This window comes from Polistes dominula, unplaced genomic scaffold (genome assembly GCF_049000335.1).
Source record: "Polistes dominula isolate Pdom_NZ unplaced genomic scaffold, Pdom_raw_medaka contig_19, whole genome shotgun sequence".
Classification (NCBI taxonomy): Eukaryota; Metazoa; Arthropoda; class Insecta; order Hymenoptera; family Vespidae; genus Polistes; species Polistes dominula.
The window spans coordinates 2,598,514-2,622,060 of NW_028301058.1; the positions used below are offsets into that span (position 1 = coordinate 2,598,514).

The 23,547-nt window shown below is 30.9% G+C and overlaps 3 protein-coding genes and 1 non-coding gene across 6 annotated transcripts; 1 reads left to right on the plus strand and 3 right to left on the minus strand.

The window, feature by feature from the left end:
- Positions 1-3,510: 3,510 nt before the first annotated feature.
- Positions 3,511-3,583, minus strand: TRNAV-UAC (transfer RNA valine (anticodon UAC)). The gene has a single exon. It is a non-coding gene; the product is annotated as a tRNA-Val (tRNA).
- A 487-nt stretch (positions 3,584-4,070) lies between these two features.
- Positions 4,071-14,281, minus strand: LOC107065785 (uncharacterized). The gene is made up of 17 exons (XM_015319768.2): positions 13,546-14,281; positions 12,310-12,516; positions 10,682-11,007; positions 10,091-10,372; positions 9,250-10,005; positions 8,974-9,171; positions 8,434-8,901; positions 8,312-8,356; positions 7,774-8,232; positions 7,539-7,700; positions 7,302-7,463; positions 6,809-7,186; positions 6,452-6,721; positions 5,764-6,377; positions 5,471-5,682; positions 4,572-4,756; positions 4,071-4,489 (listed from the first exon to the last, which is right to left on the minus strand). Exons 1-17 carry the CDS (start codon positions 13,682-13,684, stop codon positions 4,127-4,129), a joined length of 5,226 nt encoding a protein of 1,741 aa, XP_015175254.2. The 5' UTR covers positions 13,685-14,281; the 3' UTR covers positions 4,071-4,126.
- Positions 14,282-16,794: 2,513 nt separating this feature from the next.
- On the plus strand, positions 16,795-21,842 carry LOC107065847 (SPRY domain-containing SOCS box protein 3). Of its 3 annotated transcripts, none has more exons than XM_089175771.1 (6): positions 16,795-17,143; positions 17,289-17,570; positions 17,696-17,886; positions 18,222-18,450; positions 19,130-19,357; positions 21,203-21,842. In XM_089175771.1, exons 2-6 carry the CDS (start codon positions 17,519-17,521, stop codon positions 21,304-21,306), a joined length of 804 nt encoding a protein of 267 aa, XP_089031897.1. In that variant the 5' UTR covers positions 16,795-17,143; positions 17,289-17,518; the 3' UTR covers positions 21,307-21,842. The 3 variants fall into 3 exon arrangements, with proteins under 3 accessions (XP_089031897.1, XP_089031896.1, XP_089031895.1); XM_089175770.1 differs by having other exon boundaries at positions 16,795-17,002; XM_089175769.1 differs by having other exon boundaries at positions 16,795-17,570.
- Ogg1 (8-oxoguanine DNA glycosylase) lies at positions 21,005-23,451 on the minus strand. Its single transcript, XM_089175768.1, has 4 exons — positions 23,224-23,451; positions 22,713-23,018; positions 21,851-22,442; positions 21,005-21,302 (listed from the first exon to the last, which is right to left on the minus strand). The coding sequence occupies exons 1-4, from the start codon at positions 23,313-23,315 to the stop codon at positions 21,294-21,296; spliced, it is 999 nt and encodes a 332-aa protein (XP_089031894.1). The 5' UTR covers positions 23,316-23,451; the 3' UTR covers positions 21,005-21,293.
- Between the last annotated feature and the right edge of the window lie 96 nt (positions 23,452-23,547).

A 23,547-nucleotide genomic window follows, 5' to 3' on the forward strand; every position in this document is an offset into this window, starting at 1 on the left:
CACCGTGTTTCTGAGAGGACACCCCAAGGGGTGTGGACCAAAAAATAAAACAGAAAAAAAGAGAGAGAGAGAGATAGATAGATAGAAAAATATATAAGAAAGAGAAGGAAGAAGAATGTTCTTGGAAGGTTTGATCGTTCGAAGCCGCCACCAGTACCTCCGAACACGCCCAGTTCGAAGGGCTCCCGTTCTTGGGCATCTAAACGAACCTACAGTTCGTGATTGGTCGACAGGCGGAGCTTCCTAGCACTCACCCTTCGAGCACCAACACCCCTGAGGGGTTTGTCGCACAACCAACTCGCGACCAAGTTACGCCGTGAAAAAAAATATCTTCAAAGTCAATTCGATTTGGGTCGTTTGCTTGTTCAACTTTTTAACCTGGTTCCTTTTAACTGTTCCGTTTTATTTCATTGTTTTATTGGTATTATGTTTGTAAATAATTAATTTACAAATAGTTCACACTTGACAAGATTGTTATATGAATTTGTTTTTTTTTATTTAAAGGTATTTCTTTTAATTGTAATTTATTTATTTGAACGAAATACTGTTGTTAAACCTTTGAGTGCTGAAAAGTTTTACCTACAATTTTTTGTAGGAGAATGGAATAATTTATTATTAAGCAAATTTTAATAATAAATTAAATAAATATAATAAATAATTATAATATAATTTTAATTTTAATTAAATTAATTTAATTTAATATATATATAATTAATATAATAATTTAATTTACTTAATTTAATTTACTTAATTTAATTTACTTAATTTAATTTACTTAATTTAATTTTTTTAATTTTAATATTAAATAAAATTATAATATAAAATATAATTTAATTTAATTAATATAAACGTTACATTATTTTACAGTAATATTAACAAATACGTATATACGACGAACGACCACGCTAGTAATTTTTACCAAACGCATATATGCGTCCATAGCACTTAAAGGGTTAATGATAAATTAACATTTTGATTGTTTCTACGTCACAGATAAATTTTATAATTATTACCGACAATCAAATTAGTATACTAAACCAATTTTTTATCAACATAATTTTGATTTTTTCCTTTTTTAAAATAACTGAGAATATGTTACTGAAAATATTTTACTAGAAATAGTTAGCATTGACAGGGTTGAACTTTAAAATATCTAAATTCCTAATTACTTTACAATTACAAGTATTAATATGAAGAAAGTTTCGTATGCAACATATGTGACGTATAACTCGTATCAGAAATTGAATTATCTTTATTTAGGAAGACGTTAACGAGCCAAGGAAAGTTTTAATCGAATTTTACTTGAATTTTTGGAAAAAGAAAAGAAAAGTTGGTATGGTAAAACGATAATAGATAACATCTGGACGTTTCACACGATACACGGGACACAATGTTACAGTAATGCGATATTTATTTGAATATTTTATTTATTATTCCATAGAAATCAATAATTGCCATCTCTGTAATGCGTGTGCGCGCACACATTCAATCACTTACGACCCATCCACACATATTTTTTTAGCTGATCATTATTTCACAGAAAAATTTCTTTCATCAATATTATCTATCATTTTTATTTTTTAAATATAAATAATAATTCAACCATTTTTGCATATCTCTTTCCTACACTGCTTGTTACGTTAATTGATTTTAATGAAACTTTGTGTATTAACCCCTTAAAGCACACTTTTTTTTTTTTAACCGGCCAAAAAAAATCAATTTTCTTTTTTATATAAAAAAACACAAATTAGAACATCGTCTTGACCAAACAATTAAAAAAAAAAAATACAAAATTAGTCAAAATTTTTATAGCAGCATAAAATACAACGTTGCTCGAGTTAACTCGAGCGTGCAACTTAAGGGGTTAAATAAATAACAAAAATATGTATTAAATAAATCAAATAAAATATATATTGTGTGTGTGTGTGTGAATTTTATAAATTATTTAAGATTAGAATTGGCAATATTGAAAGTATGGATGATGAGAATAGAAAGATTGGGTGTGTTGATTGCATGAAAACTCTTACCCTCGATTTTCTTCATGCAAGTAGTATAGGTAAAGAGATACAGGGCCTGTACTTGATAGGTCGAAGGAGGAATCCCCACCCTTAGATTCTGAAGTACCTCCTCGACTAGACGGGAGCAGAAAATCGCGGTGAAGTGGTAACAACAGTCGGGCTAATGGCTCGGAGACGATATTTTGTTAAACAAGGAAACCTTTTATCCCTCACCCCCATCCCCTTCTCTCACATCGTACGAGAACATCTTGAGAGACCAGGGACGTCGTTAGATTTCAACACATTTGTTCTCACTTCAATCTTTTCGTATTTTATTTCTCTTACACGTTTATCATTTTTTTTAATACTTTAAATTTTTATGACAATACGTTTGATTGTCTTTTAAATTAAAACAAATTATCCTAAATTTTTTTTTTAATGTACAGTTGTTTCATTTCATTTGGTTATTATATTATATTTTATTTTTGTTTTATATTTAACATGAAAAATTATATATATATTTTCAATTTGTATCGTATTGAATAAAAAAAAAATATAAAAAATGAATTTTTCTGTAAAAAGCAAACCAATAGGATTTTTTAGACGATGATAGAAAGAATTCTGTTATAATGGCAACGACGGCCCTGCATTGTCACTTTGGTTTTCTTGTCATCAAGAAAGAACGAGCTTGAAAGTGTGAACCACCGACCGCCACGACAAGATGTCACCTGTCGTTTCTCACGATTCGCGCCCACGCATATCTCTCACTTCCGTTTTTCCTCGCACATTCTTCTTTCGGATCCCCTTTATCTTCCGAATCTTTCACACTCTTCTCTTCTTACCTCGTGTCAAAGCTTCTTCTTCTTCTTCTTCTTCTTTTTCACGCTTTAACTTTATTCGATATATATATAAACAATTCTTTTTTTCATGCACGATTTTTTACAATAAATAAAAAAATATATTATGTGCATCATCTAATTAAAACAAAAAAGAAATTAAGGTACTTACGTATTAACACCACTGCAGCAAAAATTCCTCTAATGCGCCAATAAAGAGCAATCTTGTTGTTCACATACAACAACCTTGTTGTTTGCACACAGCAATCGTCAGGGTTGCGTCAGGGTTTCGTCAGGGTTATGGCGACAGCATCAGGTGAAATAAAATCGAGACTGTTTTGAATCTATGTTAAATTCTATATCGGCCCATTTTCCACCGAAATCCGATTGACTACTTTTTATAAATAAAATGTTTTGAATTGTGAAAGTTTTTTGATTTTAAATGAAGTTTTTTATTCTATGATTTGTCGCAACAATTTAAGGTGTAGATTGGCCCATTAGCGGAATTTTGCTGGGGTGGCGTTAATACGTAAGTAACGAAATTAATGATTAAGTAATGATAACGCATTCTTTTTTTTTTAACAAATTAAAATTAATTTTTAGATTTTGATTTAACGTTATTTGATAACTGAATTCTATGAAGATAAAAAAAAATAATCTAAAAAAAAAAGAAACTTTGGTTCCGGCCGGGATCGAACTGGCGACCTTCTGCGTGTAAAGCAGACGTGATAACCGCTACACCACGGAACCGCTGTGAGTATTAGTGCAAAGTTAATTTTCTTTTCTAAATATTTTTATTAATCAATATTGTAATTACTATAATAATTTACTTCATAACCTCAAAAATAATATTAATAACAAGAAAAAAATTAACCAGTAAAATAATTATATCGACGCGAATATTTTTCAAACGCATTATTTTAACTTTGATCAACGTAGTTTATAATAAAAGGAAATTAAAAGTTATTAATAATTATAGGATCAACATTTTTAATAAAAATATATTTAAAATCAGACTTATATTATATCTGTAAATATACTTAAAATATTATTTTGACAATATTATTTAAAAAAAAAATATTATCGTAAAGAAATGCATAGTACTTAACCTTAAAAAAAAAGTCTATGTGTTGTAAGTTTAAAAAATGGTAGTCATTTTTCTAATAGGAGTGATAAATAATTAATATAAAAAATCTAAAACCCTTCATATATAGATGATGTATAAAAAAATTATATATATATATAAACATTTCTATTATAATTCTGTTAATACTAAATCCCATAAATGTTAAATTATTTCAAACAAAATGGACCAACGTTAAAACCAAAAGCCTGATGAGGTAAACCATAATCGAAAGGATAAAAATCTATAATTGGCAATTTGTCAAGTTTATCCGTTTTAACGAAAAATACCGTTTCACTTTTACTTTTACGGGATTTACAACCATCAGCGATAATAATTGGTTTATTATTATTATTATAAGAAAATTCAGCATCGTTTTTACCTAACAAACGTATCGACGAATCATAACTATTGTTAAGTGCATTGTACCAACCAATACTGTTCATACAGGTGTATGTAAAATTTTGATAACCCTCCTGACTTAGCAAACGTAAAAAATTTAATTGAATATCACCAATAGTCTCATAAGTGATCTGAAAAAGACACAAAATATTAACATAATGTTAGTTTCATTGATCTTTTTTAGGTTATGTCAATAAATTATTAAAAACTCACTCGGAATCCACCACGCAAATTGGAATACCAATTGCCTTTTTCATCATCTTTACTCCATGGTATATTTGGCATTTGACTACTGTGAGTATCCGGGAATACGCAAGTCTCTCCCATATTTGTCATATTACAATAAACGTAAACTGCATCATCTGGCATACCTAAATTAGGATCAATCCAATACCAACCTGTAAATTATGATTTAATTATTTGATTAATAATTTTGAACGTTTATAAAAAAAAAGAAACATGTGTGCATATCACACAAGTTAGAAGTGAAACCTTCAAATAAACAAGTTTTGAGGATAATTTATTATATAATATTATTATAATATTATTTGTACTTTTAATTTGTAATTATTTATTTAATTATTAATTTAATTATAAAAATACGTGCCTGTTCGTATGCAACCCTCCAGACACACTTTAAAAATGTTGCTTGCGAGCGCCATCTACTAGGACGGAATTTTTTTGCAGTCAAAACTGTTTATACACGTATGTATGACGGGTTGCCTATCTTTCAGGCAGAAAAAATTCCGTCGCGACAGATGATGCTCGCAAGCAACATTTTCAAAGTGTGTCTGGAGGGTTGCATTCATACAGGCCCCGCGCATTTTTATAATAATTAAAAAGAAAGTAAATAAGAAAATACTTTTAAAAATGTTTACAAATCAAATATTTTTATAAATAATCATAAAAATTGAACTCTAATGTTGTAATTAATTTATGCATTTTTTAAGAATAATATTTAGTATTTTATATGAAATTAATGCCGTTTCTTTCCCCCGCTACATCTCGGTTTTATTTTCCCACTACATCACCGCGTTTCATTTTTTCAAATCACACTTATTCTAAAGAAGTTTTCATTTCAAAAAAAGAGAGAAAAGATCTATAATACAAACCATCATTGAAATGTGGATGACCATAAAACAAATCTTTACAAGTTCTAACAGGATTTTCTCTAGTACCAGTTGGTTTTCTCATTCGATCCAATTCTTGTCGCATACTATAGATAGAAGTATATACGTCTAAAAATTTCGTTCCTAATTCATTATCATCATCATTTTCTATTTCCTCTTTGTTTAAATCATTCTCCTTCTCGTTATCTTCTTTTCTGAAATTATTTTAATCAACAGAAATAGTAAAAATTGTGTATTAGGTATTTTATTTCATTTATCTTTTCATAAATCCTTACTTGTCTTCCGAAATTTCTCGTTTCCTTTTATATAAGTGTGACTGAGTGAATAATAATTCAGGTGGAATCATTGGTTGTTCCGCTGGAGGACCAGGTGGACCAGGTGGACCTGGTGGTCCTACATCACCTTTTGATCCGTCATTACCAGTGTGACCTTTGGGTCCTGGTGGTCCTTCTAAACCAGGTAAACCTGGTGATCCATCGTTCCCTTTCAAACCAATTAAACCGATAGGCCCTGTATTTCCTTTAGGACCTTCTGGTCCGGTACTACCACGTGTTCCTTTTTCACCCTTTTCTCCTTGATCACCTTTCATTCCAATTGGACCAATATCACCTCGATGTCCTTTTATACCTCTTCGACCTCTATCACCTTTAAAACCTCTTGGTCCTTCAGGACCAACTTTTCCAGGTAACCCAACAGCTCCTGGAATTCCTGGTGGTCCAGTTTCTCCCGCAGAACCTGCCAATCCTCTTACACCAGGTAATCCTGGAGGACCTGGCTGGCCTTCTGCTCCTGGTCGTCCTTGAGATCCTGGGATACCCGGTGGTCCAATTTCACCTTTATCTCCTGGCAAACCTGTATTACCTTGCATTCCTGCTGGTCCTTCTGGACCCTATGTGTAAAATATATATTTTATTATATCGTACTCATCAAATAAAAAATTATCATGAAATTATTATAACTAACCGGTCTTCCTTGTGTACCAGGTAAACCTTCTTTTCCAGTTGGCCCAATTTCGCCTGGAGGCCCAGGTTCTCCCGGTCCACCATCGTCCCCATCTTTACCGGGTTCACCTTTGGGGCCTAATAAACCTGGCTCGCCTGGAGGCCCAGGAAAACCAGGAGAACCAACATTTCCTTTCGGTCCTTCCGGTCCAACAGGGCCACGATTTCCAGGAGGACCAGGTGAACCTGCTTTTCCTTCTTCTCCTTTTTGTCCCGGAAGACCTTGTTCTCCCTAAATTATTTATTTTAAATAGTTCTTCCAAAATAACTACTACTCTATCATGTCTTTTTGTTAATCCAATTATAAAATAATATTTACCGTATTCCCATCAGCACCAGCTACTCCTGGAAGTCCAGGTAAACCGCTATCTCCTTTCTCTCCTTGACGACCTTCGAGACCTTGTAAACCTGGTAAACCGTCTGCACCTCTCGGCCCTTTTTCCCCTGGTTCTCCTGGACTGCCTGCTGGACCAGCAGGTCCTATTGGTCCCGTGTCTCCAATCTCTCCTTTTGATCCTGGTGGACCAGGAAGACCTTGTAGCCCTACGGGTCCTGCAGGACCAGGTACACCAATTGGGCCATCTTCACCTTTCATTCCTTGTCTACCTATTTCACCAGGCGGTCCTTTTTCACCCGTTACTCCTACAAGACCTGGCTCTCCTCGTGGCCCTTGAAGTCCTGGTGGCCCTACTGGACCCTAATGGGTTTATATACATTTATTTTTACATTTTTTTAAAGCGTTTCATTCATAATAATAATACGACATTAAATCAAATTAAAATATTTAGTATTTTTAGTATTTATATACTTACAGTTGAACCTTGAGAACCTTTAAAACCTTTTTCACCGGGTGGCCCAATATCTCCTTTATCACCATCTTCTCCTGGAACACCAACTGGACCAGGAGGACCTGGTAATCCTCGTTGTCCTGGTAAACCATCTCTACCAATCGGCCCTGGTAAGCCAGCTTCACCCTAAATTAAAATAAATATATATACATATATTATTGGGAATCAAATTGAATACTTATTATTATAATAATTTTATACCCTTTCGCCTTTTAAACCAGGAGGACCAAGGGGTCCTTTAGGGCCTTGTCTACCTTCCGGACCTATAGCTCCATCTTTTCCAGGTTCTCCTTGAGCTCCTTTATCTCCAGATGGTCCCGGGAAACCAATAGGTCCCATTTCTCCTTTCAATCCAGGTGTACCCTAAAAATTAACAGTATAGATTAGCAGCATATATTTTTGAACGAGCTAAATTTAATTACATAAACAAACTTACCGGCAATCCAGGCAATCCTCTTTCACCAGGAAATCCAGGCAATCCTGTAGGACCAGGCGGCCCTTCTTTCCCAGGTAATCCTTGAGGACCAGGTGGGCCTTCTTTGCCTTGCTCACCTGATGTACCTATTTCACCTGGTACTCCAGGACTACCAGGAATACCAGGCTCACCCGGCTGACCAGGTTCTCCAGGTGAACCTTGTGGACCAATCACACCAGGAGATCCAATTTGTCCTGGGGGACCGGACTCACCAATTGGTCCACGTTCTCCTGGAAGACCTGGAATACCATCTTTTCCATCAAGTCCAATTTGTCCCGGTGGTCCTACAAATCCACGTGGACCTTCTATTCCTGGTGATCCAGGTTCTCCCGGTGATCCTGGAGGCCCTGGTTGACCAGTATCACCTTTTGGACCTGGTAATCCTTCGGAACCTCTTCTACCACGAACACCTCTGAAACCCTTTCATTAGATATAATTAAAATTTGCAAATATATATTTATATTCTTTTTTCAATTTTACTTATTTATTTATTACTTACTCTGGGACCTAACTCGCCACGATCACCTTGTAAACCATTATTTCCCTATATATATAAAAAAACGAAAACATTATAATTTATTATTATAACTATTTTATAATAAAATAAAAGAATAACTTTACCCTTTCCCCCTTCTCCCCATTTGCTCCTTCTCTTCCAATCTGACCCTTATCACCCTTCTCACCAGGATTCCCTGGATATCCAGCAAAACCAGGTACACCTATTTTACCTTTTTCTCCAGGTAATCCAACCGGACCCTGTTCACCGCGAACACCTTCAAATCCTTTTGGTCCTTCCGTACCTTCAATTCCAGGAGGTCCTTGTGGCCCTGGTTGTCCTCTTTCTCCTTTCATACCTGGATCTCCTTTTTCACCATCAATTCCTCTATCACCTTTTTCACCTCGATCACCTGGTAATCCTCGTATACCATCGTCTCCTTTTGGACCACGTACGCCAGGAAATCCTATAGATCCTTGTGGACCCATTATACCTTGTTCACCTTTTAAACCAGGAACTCCAGGATTACCTGGATTTCCTGGATGACCATCTGCTCCTGGAAGACCTGGTATACCAGGTTTTCCTTGTGGTCCCTTTTACCAAAATTCATATAAATATAATATTAATTTATTAAAAATATTAATTGCAATAAATATCCCACTTACAGCTAGTCCAGTTGGTCCTAAAGGTCCTTGAGGACCAGGTGGACCGATAGGTCCTACAGGTCCAGGTGGACCAAGTGATCCAGGAGGACCCGGTGATCCAGTATTTCCTTTTGCACCGGGAGAACCTTCGCCTCCAGGTATTCCAGGATTTCCTGGCATTCCCGGGAAACCACGTGGCCCAATAAAACCTCTCGGTCCCTACAATTAAACATTTTTGTAATTTATTCTTAACTATTAATCGTAATATACAAAATATAATTGACAAAATTTCCGTACCAATTCACCAGGTAATCCTGGTAGACCAGGAGATCCATCGTCACCCTGCATTCCTTCATGACCCGGTAATCCTGGCTCACCAACTGCTCCTGGAGGTCCTCTCTCACCTTTATCTCCTGGTAAACCTGGTAATCCAGGTGGACCTTGTTCACCCTTTATACCAGGTGGTCCAGTAGGACCACGTTCTCCATCTCTTCCAGGTCTTCCTCTTCTACCTTCTCTACCAGTATTCCCAGGTATTCCTCTTTCTCCTCTAGGTCCAGGTTCACCTACGTCACCTGGTTCTCCTTTTTGTCCTTGTGGTCCAGGAGGCCCATCCGAACCAGGAATACCAGTCAATCCCATTGGACCTTCGCTACCTCTCATTGCTACAACGTATTGCGATAATACTTGTTTCAAAACTTCTGTCTGAGAATCAGGACCTTTTTCATTTCCTTGTTGATTTATTCCTATCGATGGTATCATAAACACGTGACCAGGTGGACCAGGTATACCCTGTAAACCTGACAATCCATCTTTTCCAGGTTCTCCTTTTTTCCCAGGTGGACCAGCCATTCCTGGTGGACCCGGGTAACCTCTAGGTCCTGGTGATCCACGAACATTGTAATATTTGTAATAAGAATCCTCGTTTGAATTGGAACTTGATGTTACATTAAATGATCCAATCGTTGGATAAATATTTTCTTCCGTTGTAAATGTTTCACTTATGTAACTACTCTGCGTCGTAGTTACTTCGTTTGTAGTATCGTACGTTTGCTATATAAATATATCAATTAAAATTCATATATATTTATATAATAATTAATCTAAACGTAAGAACAAATTAAGAATTAATTCTTACTATAAAAGATTGTTCATTTGTTCCTATAGTTGGTCTCAAAATAAATGTATAATTTGTAGGAATGTATCGTAATGGGGATGCTTTTATATCATCTTCGTTAGAATTATCTCTCTCGATATCTTCTATATCATCAGAATCATCGTAATTAAATTGTTTATCATATGTAGATAATATATTCATAGATTTAGTTTCATCTTTTTCTTTACAATCTGGTGCAAATATCGTACAAAGTTCGTACGCAGCATCCGGTATTGGTGCAATCTTCAACATTTCCAATCCTCCCTAAATGTACAAAATAATAATTATTCTCTTTTATTGTTTTATTTATAATATATTTTGTTATTAATTAACACGTTCACGTTGGCTCGTACCACCGGTGACTCGCGCTAGACTGTCCCATCGGGCGGCGCGTACCACCGGTGGTCCACCTTGGTCCAAGTTTCAACAAGCAAAAATCACGCGCCGCCAGATGAAGCGCATCATAGATTCGAGCGCCGCCCCACAGCGCAGACACTGAAAATCGGCGCCGACGTGAACGTGTTAATCGAGATATATATGTATGTGTGTATAAAAAAACTAAATATCACAAACCAAAGATATTTTCTCTTCCATAAGTTGTTGACCAATGATTACGATACCATTTACGTTAATGCTATCCGAAAGATTTCTTTTGAATTCTTTCGTTATTTCTATTTTGCAATCTAACAATAATGTTATTGCATTTCCTTTAACGCTTATGCTCAAACGATGCCATTTACCATCGGAAATATCTGTACCGAATGATATCGGTTCTACCGTGTCTTCGTTAACGTTGTCTGAAGTATCGTAAAAAAATGTTACGTCTTTGCCCAATGATAAAATCATTTGTTCCTGACCACCATCGTCGTAAATTGAAAACACTGTTGCCATGGGATAATCTATACAATTTTTTATTACATATTAAAGCTCACATTAAATTCGTTCAAAATTAGGCACAATGTTTAGCTTGGGGAAAAAGTAATCCATTATTTTTTCGTTAGATGACTTTAGTTATCGATATCACGTAAAATATCAATCAAACAATTTTAAATTTATGCTTGTTAGAAAGGTGACATTTAGAGCTAAGAAAAATTCCTTTACTGTTTTTTCTTTGGTCTATTCAGTTGTGACTTATAGGGTGTTCAAAATGAAAGTCAACAAAGATAAAATTCGATACATTTCACACTTTTTCTTTTCTAAAGACGAAAATGCAAGCCAGGCGGCTGAAATTGTGAATGATGTTTATGCTCTCGATACTTTAACAAATAATTACGTGCAATTTTGATTGCGTCCAGATATTTTTGATGTTAAAAATGTACCTTTCACAGGTAGACCGTAGCATCGCCCAGAAGCTAAAAATCGACCGTAAAACAGTTTTAAACCCTTTGCTAAAAGTTGAATTAAAAAAAAAGCTCGATTTTTGGATATCACACCATTACATGATGAATCGAATTTCCATCTGCGAAGTCTTGGAATTCCATTCCGAATGGAATGAAATCGACCTATTTCTTAAACGAATGATGACTGGATATGAGAAATGAATCACATGCAACAACATTGTGCGAAAACGATCGTGGTCAAAGCAGTTCAAACGATTCTGTTGTACACTTGACGGGACTGAAAAGGAATTATTTATTATGAGTTGTTTAAATATAGCCAAACACTAAATTCGGATCTCTACTTTCAACAACTGGACCGTTTAAAGCAAACGATTGACCAGAAACGGCCAGAATTGGCCAACAGGAGAGTTATTGTGTTCCATCTGAACAACGCCAGGTCACACATGTCTATAATGACACCCTAGAAGCTCCAAGAGCTTAGTTAGGAAGTTTTGATGCATCCATCATATAGTTCAGACCTTGCACCAAGCGATTACCATTTTGTTTTGCACTGCAAAACTTTCTTAGTGATAAGAAATTGGCATTAAAAGAAGATTGTAAAAATCGATCACTAGAGTTTTTCGCAAATAGGGACCAAGACTTTTATGAGACAGGCATTATGAAGCTACCTTTAAAACAACAACAAATTAACGAACATAACGGTGCATATTTGACCAAAATCAGACAACCAGAAGTATGTTAAATAAATGCTTGAAATTAACGTCAAAATAATGGATGACTTTTTTCCCCATAAACTAATATGTAAATTATTATTTTGATTTTTTTTGTTTCATTTCTATAATTCAATTTATCATACTTTACCAATTTTAGTTTTAGCAACAACGATAATAGAAAAATTATTGATCAATCCATTTGGAAAAATAGCATTGGTGTTGATAGTTAATAAAGAATATTCTGCGATATTATACGCAACGGTATCATTTCTATTACATCGATTATTTGTAACAGTTACACCATTAGGTTCTTGATACATCCCAGTACTTTCCATAAGATCTATGACACCACTTTCTATATTAAAAATAATAAAGTTTAAAAAAAACGAAAGGTCTACTCAGACACGTATAACAAATGGACAATTAAATTGCATGGATGCATGCATGCATGCACATGCATATACGTGCATCTCTAATAAGAAGTGTGTCTCTTTCGAGGAACACAAAGTGTAACGATGAGATGAATAACTAGAAACCTAGTAACCCATGAACCCGTATAACATAATTCACTTTATTGCAATAAACGAGTGAACTAATTCTGTCGTTGACGTACAATCAAATCGTTTCCTTTTTTTTTGTTGTTGTTATTTTTTACATGAAAAAAAAAACAAAATTCAATAAAATAAAACGTGCAATATATATTTAAATAAATTTTTTAATTGATCCTTTATTATTATTATTATTATTATTATTATTAATATTATTAATATTACAGAAACATATTAGGATAAAAATCAAAAGTTTCTACTTTTATTAATTCATTATGCAATTTATTAAATAATTTATAATACAAATAAACTTTGAATTCACCCTAATATTGGATTGACAAGTAATTTTAAAAAGCCACCTATGAACAAAATCCGCAATCATTTATTTGCCAATCCAATATAGCCCAGGAGCCAGTGATAGTTTTTGGCGACTAAAAAAAACCGAAAAATGCTGATGACTTTTCCACCGACATACAGCCAGCTGACGATTTTTTTTATTTAAATAATTATATAAACTATCAACTTTATAAATTTTAGCTGGGTTAAATGAATGAAACTCAAAAATATTTTGACATGTTTTCGGTGCTCCCGTTGGCCCACCCACCACTGGTGCGCCAGCTGACGGTAACTATGCTTTACATCATAACTAAATTTAACATTCTACAAATTATGGTCAGGGTTAAAATGACTGACAAACTACTATCACTGGCTTCCGAGCTAATATAAAAGTGATATATCAAAGAAGAAAAAAAAACAAAATTAAATTAAAATTAATGAATTAAATATGAAAAATTAACATACATGCATTATAAATAATTAAACAATCAAATAAATACCTATATCTCGTAGATTAAAATCAGCCATCGTAATTCCAGTTAATGCAAATGCAACAAAAACAAAGTTGACGTAAGGGTGGATGATAGCACAAAAATATCCTAGGATTCTCCATAATTGTTTTATGTGATCTAATTGCATGCCTAAACTTGTTTTCTTTATGAAACCATGACCTTCTTTATAAAAAACACTATTTAAATGAAATACTTCTTTAATTTAATTGATATTATCAATTTATATTTATTATAAACTTTTTATTCAAATGGATCCTCCTCTAGGATAGAAATTAGAAATGTGAAACTCTCTTTCTGGTTTGATGGTACAAGACCCTTCTGGAAAGAAGAACGAGACAATATTTCTTTAGCTTTAACCATTCCACCTCTTCTTCTTCTTCTTCTTCCTCTCCAATCATTTTCGTTCCTTCTTTAACTATCCTATCCCTTTGATCTTTCTCTCTCTTTCTTTCTCTTTCTCTTTCTTTCTAATTCTTTAAGTTCCCCCGTAACTCTCTTTTTCATTACTCTAACTCTTCTTAAGAAGAATATATGCGTTCCGCGTGTACGCATTCCACACATGCGCTTTTAATGACAATTCCGCGTCTATGCTTTTATTAACACTGATTCGAATAACACGTGCTTCACGTATCGTGTTAAATATTAGACCTTTCTTCTTTTTCTTCTTCTTCCTTATCTTCTTCTTCTTCTTTTTCGTTTTCGTTTTCGTTTTCTTCTTGAAGAAATGTATATCAATAACATATATGATTCATGTGTGTGTTTATAATGTATTATATTATTTAATATTATATTATTGATATTTGTACTTGTTTTATATATTAAATTAATTACAAATTTAATTATATTTAAGTTTATATTAATATTTATATATTAAAATTAATAACTATATATTATTAACTAATTAATTATATAATTATTATATATTTTATTATATATTATATATACTATTCTATTCTATGCTATATATTATATATATTTATTATTTTATTGTATTATCTATATATATATATATATTTTTTAATTATTATATAATTATAATAATAAATATATTAATTTATAAAATATTATATTATATAATTTAATATTAATTATTGATATTTATATTTTTTTTATATTAAATTAATTACAAATTTAATTATATTTAAGTTTATATTAATATTTATATATTAAAATTAATAACTATATATTATTAACTAATTAATTATATAATTATTATATATTTTATTATATATTATATATACTATTCTATTCTATTCTATTCTATTCTATTCTATTCTATTCTATTCTATTCTATATATTATATATAATTATTGTTTTATTGTATTATATATATATATATATATAATGTAGTTCTATTTTTTGTTTCTTTTTTTAATAAAATTCGTTCTAGACGTTTTATCTTATAGAATTAAATAATTTTCTTTTTATAATAATAATAATAATAATAATAATAATAATAATAATTTTAATTGTTATATATTTAAATATTAGATAATAATTAGAATTAATAAACATTTCATAGATCGAATGCAATGAAGAAGATACATTCGCAGACATTCAGATTAATTGCTTCCTTCCTGCTTTGAATACTACTACTACTTACAATTAATATGTTACTATATTGTATTTTCTACTAATAGGTAGATAATACATAATATCTTAATAAATCAAATTAGTCTATTTCATTGGCGTAACGTTAAGAATTTGTTATCCGTTCAAAAAACATGTGTGCATATCACACAAGTTAGAAGTAAACTCTGCAAATAAACAAATTTCAATGATAATTTATTATATGATATTATTATAATATTATTTGTACTTTTAATTTGTAATTATTTATTTAATTATTAATTTAATTATAATTATGCGCGCCTGTTCATATGCAACCCTCCAGACACACTTTGAAAATGTTGCTTGCGAGCGCCATCTACTGAGACAAAATTTTTTTACTGTCAAAACTGTTTATACACGTATGTATTACGGGTTGCATATCTTTCAGGCAGAAAAAAATTTCGTCCCGACAGATGATGCTTGCAAGCAACATTTTCAAAGTGTGTCTGGAGGGTTGCATTCATACAGGCCCCGCGCACTTTTATAATAATTACAAAGAAAGTAAATAATAAAACACTTTCAAAAATGTTTACAAATCAAATATTCTTATAAATAATCATAAAAATTGAACTGTAATCACACTTATTATAAAGAATTTTTTACTTTAAAAAACGATAATTATTCAAAAGAATCAAAAGATAAATCTTAAAAAACAAATTTATTATAGGACTGCAAATATGCAAATGAGCTGTTCATTTTGAAAATGGCCTAACTCCATTTTCCTAAAAAATCGAGTTAGCTATCGTAATAGTTATAATTTTACGTGATATTTTCATTCTGAATCAATTTATTACAAATTTATTTAAAATCGTGAAGATTTTATAAAAAAAAAAATTAGCTGATTAACACACATCAAATCGGTCGGTAAATTTTGTTTATATTCGTTGATAAGTTACCGACCGTAGTTAATCAACTGGTAACCTTCCACCTAAGAATTACCATCAAAACATATTCATGAAAGTACATATTCTTTTCTCGTAGATAGCGCCATATATCTATTATCATAGTAATTTAGTAATCAGTTTGTCCACTAGATGGTGCAAAATATTTAATTTCGTAATAGATTTAGTAATCAGTTTCACCAGTATAGACGGTGAGATAATTTAAAAAACTATCGATAAATATAATAAATATAAATTATAATGATTTGTTATTAACAATTACAAAAATTATATTTTTTATCCATGAACTATATAAAATATTATAAATATAGGATATTATATTATGTCTATTATCCAAAAAAATATGATATGACATCACACTATTTTTATAAAATATAAGTTTATAAAATATGCATTATAAAAATATGTTTATAAAATATAACAAAAAAAATATTTTTTACAAATACTTATTTACTTATTAATAATTTTTAATTTGCAATTGTGATATGATGACACACTGTCTTAAAAATTACAATTAATTTGTTATATTATTGATAATGTTATTATTATAAGTAGAGTTAGAAGTTAAAGATTTGGAAATGTTTATAATTATATAAAATTTTGTTTTAATTATAACACGTAATATTCGTCGGTAAAACAGATTGCATCAAATAGCACCATCTAGGAGAAGAACCAAGTACTCTTGGCATGAATGCTGTAAGCGATCCCATTCGTACGATAATTATCGTACACGTCACATAATTTGAAGCCTTGTATGATCCAAAATCCCACTTGTACGATAATTTACGATTATTCCCCTTTAGTTATTTATGTATCGATGTATCGAAAAGTTCGAAAAAGCAAATTTTTGATTGACTACAGTCATATTTCTTAGCCACAATAGCCACAATAGCCAGAGATAACCAAGAAAAAAGGTCATCAAGTTTGCTACGGTATACATTTTTACTTTTTTTTACGGTATTTAAAATCCTACGATAATTTTACTAAGAACCCGATAATTTTACGGCACTGTGTCGATCAGACAAGTATAAGTTTCTGGGATCATTGATGCTGTTCTATTGCATCAAAATATAGTTGGGTTTCAATCTTTAATTAATTAACTGTGTTTATGTTGTTAATATTATTGGTTGATTAAACAATAATCGTCAATGCTTTTAATTGGTCAATATTTTTTGTAATGTTCGTTTTTTATAATTGTATATATTTCTTTCCTGATAGAAATACTACGAGTAAACAAAATGTAAATAAAGAACATTCCAGATAACTGTATAAAAAAAATAATACTTCATATACTTAAATATGTTTAAATCATATACATAACTTGTGTGAACAAAAAAAAAATATATTTATATATATATAAATATATTTGTGAATAGAAGAAAAGAAAAGAAATATAATAAACAATATTATCAATTTTTGATTATAAACAAATACAAATACAAATAACGATGATAATAAACGATGATTTAATAGAAAATAATAATCCTCGTGGAAAATGTGGTAAGTGATAATCAAAAATGACAATTAAACATTGTGTTAAATATTATTTCAACAATTTGATATTATACTAATAACAATTAATTAAAAATATATTATAATTTATTTCTTTGAAATATATTTATCAGTTCACGAATGGACATGGGATGAAAATTACATATCAGAAACATCAGAACTGTCAAAGAATAATTTAGAAGTTAAATTTAATCCAAAATTTAGTATTGGTACAGCTTATGTTAGAGGTAATATGTCCATGCAAAGAGGAAGACATCACTATTGGGAAATTAAAATGATTACACCAGTATATGGGACAGATGTAGTGAGTATCATAATATTTACATAAATGTGCCCATAATTATAAAAGTGGTTTAAGTCAAAATTACAAAAAAAACATCACTTTATTAGTTATTAAGCACCACATTATTTTAAACTAAATAAATTCAATATAATTTTTCACGATATTGTCAAAAATGAATCGTCAGATAATATTTGTTTTCTTTTTTTCAATATTACATAGAATTCATATAATTTGTTCAAATACAAATCTTGAAATATCTCGAAACAAGAGATACATGACTTAGATCACTTTCATAATTATGGGTACAAATGACAAATCAATTTTTATATGTAAAAGTTACAAATTAATATTTATAGATGATTGGTGTAGCAACAAATAGAATTGATCTAACAGGTATAAGACAAACATTTTGTTCATTACTTGGACGAGACCAAGAATCTTGGGGTTTTTCGTATAAAGGTTATATACAGCATGCTGGTGAAAGAAGGATTTATACTGGTCGTTTCTATAAAGGAAGTTTAGTAGGTGTACATTTTGATAGTTGGAAAGGAACGTTACAATATTTCTTAAATAGAAAACCTTTAGGTACGTAAATACTATTTTTAAACACTAGTTTAGTTATAGTATTCAAATAACATAATTATAACACTGTATAGTGTATAGTGTATAATAACTGTAACACTGTATAGTGTATAATATTATATAAATACTATTTTTAAATACTAGTTTAGTTATAGTATTCAAATAACATAATTATAACACTGTATAGTGTATAGTGTATAATAACTGTAACACTGTATAGTGTATAATATTATATAAATACTATTTTTAAATACTAGTTTAATTATAGTATTCAAATAACATAATTATAACACTGTATAGTGTATAGTGTATAATAACTGTAACACTGTATAGTGTATAATATTATATAAATACTATTTTTAAATACTAGTTTAATTATAGTATTCAAATAACATAATTATAACACTGTATAGTGTATAGTGTATAATAACTGTAACACTGTATAGTGTATAATATTATATAAATACTATTTTTAAATACTAGTTTAATTATAGTATTCAAATAACATAATTATAACACTGTATAGTGTATAATGTATAATAACTGTAACACTGTATAGTGTATAATATTATATAAATACTATTTTTAAATACTAGTTTAGTTATAGTATTCAAATAATTATAAGACTGTATAAATTGTTAATCGTTTGAATTTTGTATTAAAATGTTATTTTATTTCATAGGTATTGCATTTACCGGATTGCAAAATACAATTCTTTATCCTATGGTTTGTTCAACATCTGCTAACAGTAAAGTTATAATAACGCATTGTTCTTCAGTACCTGCGTCTTTACAAATGGAATGTTTATCCATATTACAACCTATACAGAAATTATATCTTTCTTACGCTTTTCCTGGATTAAGATATTTATTGAATAGTATCTTCGTTGAAATCTTGCATAAACGATACGGTAAATTAGAATTTTGTCTAATAATGCATAAATATATGCAGGGTGTTTGATACCCCCACTGTATAAACAGGATGATAAGAAAAAATAATAGAGCAAGAGCCCACAACGGTCAGATCTTCGTTATTTTATAAAAGCTGAAAGTTTTTCTATGTATGTCCCCTATACAGGTAAAAACGACCAGCGACTATAGAGTTTGGGTTGTGGTTACTTGGGCAGGTAACAGGTAGTAAAGGTGTATAAAATAGTAGCTTAAATTCAGTATAAAGCTCAATTTTTTTATCTTTTCTTCGGGATAACTTTAGAAATCTCGTCATCTTTATAGACTTTAACCCTTTCGCTATGGGCGTATTTTCCACGGTGCTACTTTTACTGTACGGGCTGCTAATACATGCAGCATCGAAATTGCACTGTATTTTTAAGTAATTTTGTTGTTGATATTAATGATTTTTAATCAAAAGAAACAAAACACTAAAATTACATGTCCAGTGTGGGATATTTGACGTGCTATAACTGCATATGTACGTCGTATGTAAAATACGCGGTATTTTATGGAGGGCCACTATAGTGACCCGTAGTAGCAAAAAGGTTAATAAATTATAATTATACTTTCGTTATAGTATAAAAGAGAAGACCAGGTAGATTGCTTTACCGATATCTCCATTGAGATACCCAGCATGCAGTTTAGGGGTGTCTGGCAGGGGGTAGCAACTGTCATAAGTGTCCAGCAATGGATGACGAGATTTCTAAAGTTATCCCGAAGAAAATATTTAAAAATTGAGCTTTATACTTTAACGAATTTAAGGTACTATTTTATACACCTTTACTACCTGTAGTAAAGGTGCATAAAATGTCCTGGAGCAATGCTGGCCCTGTCTCTGAGAGATAAGGTTCCCAACACAACCATAAGAGGAGAGAAGTGGAGTTACCGACGTCATAGAGAGGATTGCCAACCTTAAATGGAACTGGGCCGGACACCTGGCCAGGGTCAGTGATGATAGGTGGACGAGAAAGGTGACAGAGTGGAGACCTCGAGCTGATACATTTCGCAACAGAGGAAGACCACCCACTCGATGGTTGGACGATATAAAACGTATCCATTCCAACTGGATGAATGCAGCTCAGGACAGAAGGAGATGGAAACTATTACGGGAGGCTTACATCCAGCAGTGGATGAGGATAACTGACTGATGATTATGATGACTACCTATTACCTGCCCAAGTAACCACAACCTAAACTCTGTAATCGCTAGTCGTTCTTACCTGTATAGGGGACATGCACAGAAAAACTTTCAGTTTTTATAAAATAACAAAAGTCTGGCCGTCGTGGGCTCTTGGGCTATAATTAACCCTTTCGCTACGGTGGGCCTCGCCGCGAAGTACCTCGTCTAGAACGGAGCGCCGTACCGAAAGTGGGAACATTAAGCGCGCGCAGTCTTTAGCATTCGGAGCCTATTGTCTCAAAAACGACTTTGTGACATTACTTTTAGAACCAAAATGATTTTTGTTCATAATTATGTGACTATAGTCTATGACTATAGTCACCCGTCGCGTATAGGTGGCATCGTGTGACGGGTGACTATAGTCACCCGTCGTGTGCGGGTGTCGTTTTGTGGCGGGTGACTATAGTCACCCGTAGTAGTGAAAGGGTTAATATATATATTTAAATATGATATTATTCAACAAAAGTAATACAAAATATTTAATTAACATTAATCAATTAATATAATAAAAGTTAATTTACATTGTAAAATACTTCATTCTTTTTTCTATCATCTTGTATATATATAAATATAATGAAATATTAGAAAAAGCAGGAATATTATTTTTGTAATTATTATTTTCCAGGTGATCATAATGATGATGACGATGACGATAGTAGTAGTAGTGATGAACTTTTTGAATATTTACCCGAATTTAAGTCAACATGTCAATTGAGTCAATCAATCTGATAAAAAATAAAATTTAAATAAAACAAGATGTATAAAAGGATGAACAGGAATTTACAAATGATTTTATATTATTTATAAATGACACAATTCGTAAAATCATTTGGTATTTGTAAACAAGCTTTAATGCTGACCTGCATTTACGTTTTTATTAAAAGACAGTAAATATAATACTTAAAAATGATTTTAAAATAATAGACTGCCAAACATATATATATATATATATATATATATAGAAGTACGTATAGCTTACAAATATGTCTATTAAGTGTTCATATATAAATATATATATTATTAGGAACACATGACAAGTCCATAATTGATATATATAAATTATATAATATTGATCAATCGTTATCGGTATCTTTTATATTACAAATATATTTATTTAACCACTTTACAAAACATTGCCAAAATATTAACTAGAAATAAATTATGGACTTCTTATAAAACAAACTATTTAACAAAATTTATTATGTAATTATATTTAATTGTATAATAAAACTTTTATTATTACATATATATATAAAATAATTTATTATTATACCTTTCGAATTTTCTTTTTAGTCTTTACTTCAGACTCCGTTTTACTTCGTTTTTTATTTAAAACATTTTTAGCGTTATCACCAATTTTTGCACAAAATAATACTGCTTGCGCCCAACCAGCCAATGGGCCCCACAATTCACGTAAATATTTATTAATTTCTTCATTAACTTTAGGAGTTACAGTTTTTTGTTTTCCTAAATGGGGTAAATAATTATCTCTTGCAACTTGAAATATATGTGTATCTACTGGTATTGCTTCTAAATATCCCAGAGACATTAAACAAACACAATCTGCAACTTTAGGACCAACTCCAGGAAGTACCAATAATTGTTCTTTAGCTTCGAAATATGATAAAGTATCATTACATTTACATAAACTTAAAAGCCATTTTTTTCCACCAAGTTGTTGCAACTTTTTAGCAGTATTTGCTATGTAAGCAGCACGATATCCAAATCCTTCCTTTCTTAAAATAGATTCTACAGTATCTCCTTGTAATAATTCCAATGTTGGAAAATCAAAATAATCTTTCCCATCAATGGAACAAATTTTCTTACCGAATAGTTTACATAATTTTTCCACCATGCCAGATATCCTAAAGTGGAACAAAACTTTTTCCATGAAATAAAATGAAAATACATCCAACTCTTTTCATTTGTCTTTTGTTTCTTTTTTTTTTTACATGAATTATAAATCTGTACAAATAATTAATTATGTTCGTATGTTTCGTTGAACGCATTATAACAAAACAAATGAAAATGATTTTGAAATTACATTGAAGAAAATAAAGCATGTAAAAAAAAGTGTTGAATGTATATAAAAATAATGAGAAAATAAAATGTTAAATTGCATATAATGTTTATACCTTTGAATATTATTGTTAGAACTGCAAATGAAAGAGAAAAGGTTTTCTAATACGTCTTGATTCAAAATCCTAACACCGTCTACTTTGTCGGATGATTTCTGAAAATGTTTATCTACTTCAGTCCACTTTTTACAAAGATCTAATAATGATATATCCAATCTGAAGTACCGTCTCAATATTTCATCATAATTATGATCATCCGATAATGAACCATGAACAGTATAACCTATACAGGTATCATTTTGAGTTAATGTCCAGACAGTACTGTTATAAACACCTCGATATCCAGTTTCATGAGGCAACCATCTAAAATATCAATCATTATACTTGAATAATATAAAACAACAGACATATAAATATATTTTAATTAATTAATCATATATTTATATACATTTACATACACGTATATATATGTATGTATACATATGCATATATATAATCAGATAAAGCATAAAAAAAAGAATGAATAATTATTTATCAATAATAATTTTGAAAAAAGTTTTGATATTACCTAAAACTTTGACCACCTTGCAATGTTATACCTAAATTTAATTCCTTGGAAGAACACTCGATCATTTTCTTGTTAATGAATTTTTTAAACATAACTAATAACAAATAAACATAACAAATATAAAGCAATATTTGTTATATCAATATTCATTTAAAAAATAACTAATATTTGCTTTTGATATCATCTAAATGGATACATGAAGATAGTTGCATGACACGACTATGCTACCACCTAGCGGACGTTTTAGTAACTAGCTACAAATTTGTGTGTTTTAACTTGAAAAATAAGACATCAAATACATATTGAATAAAAAAATGTAAATAA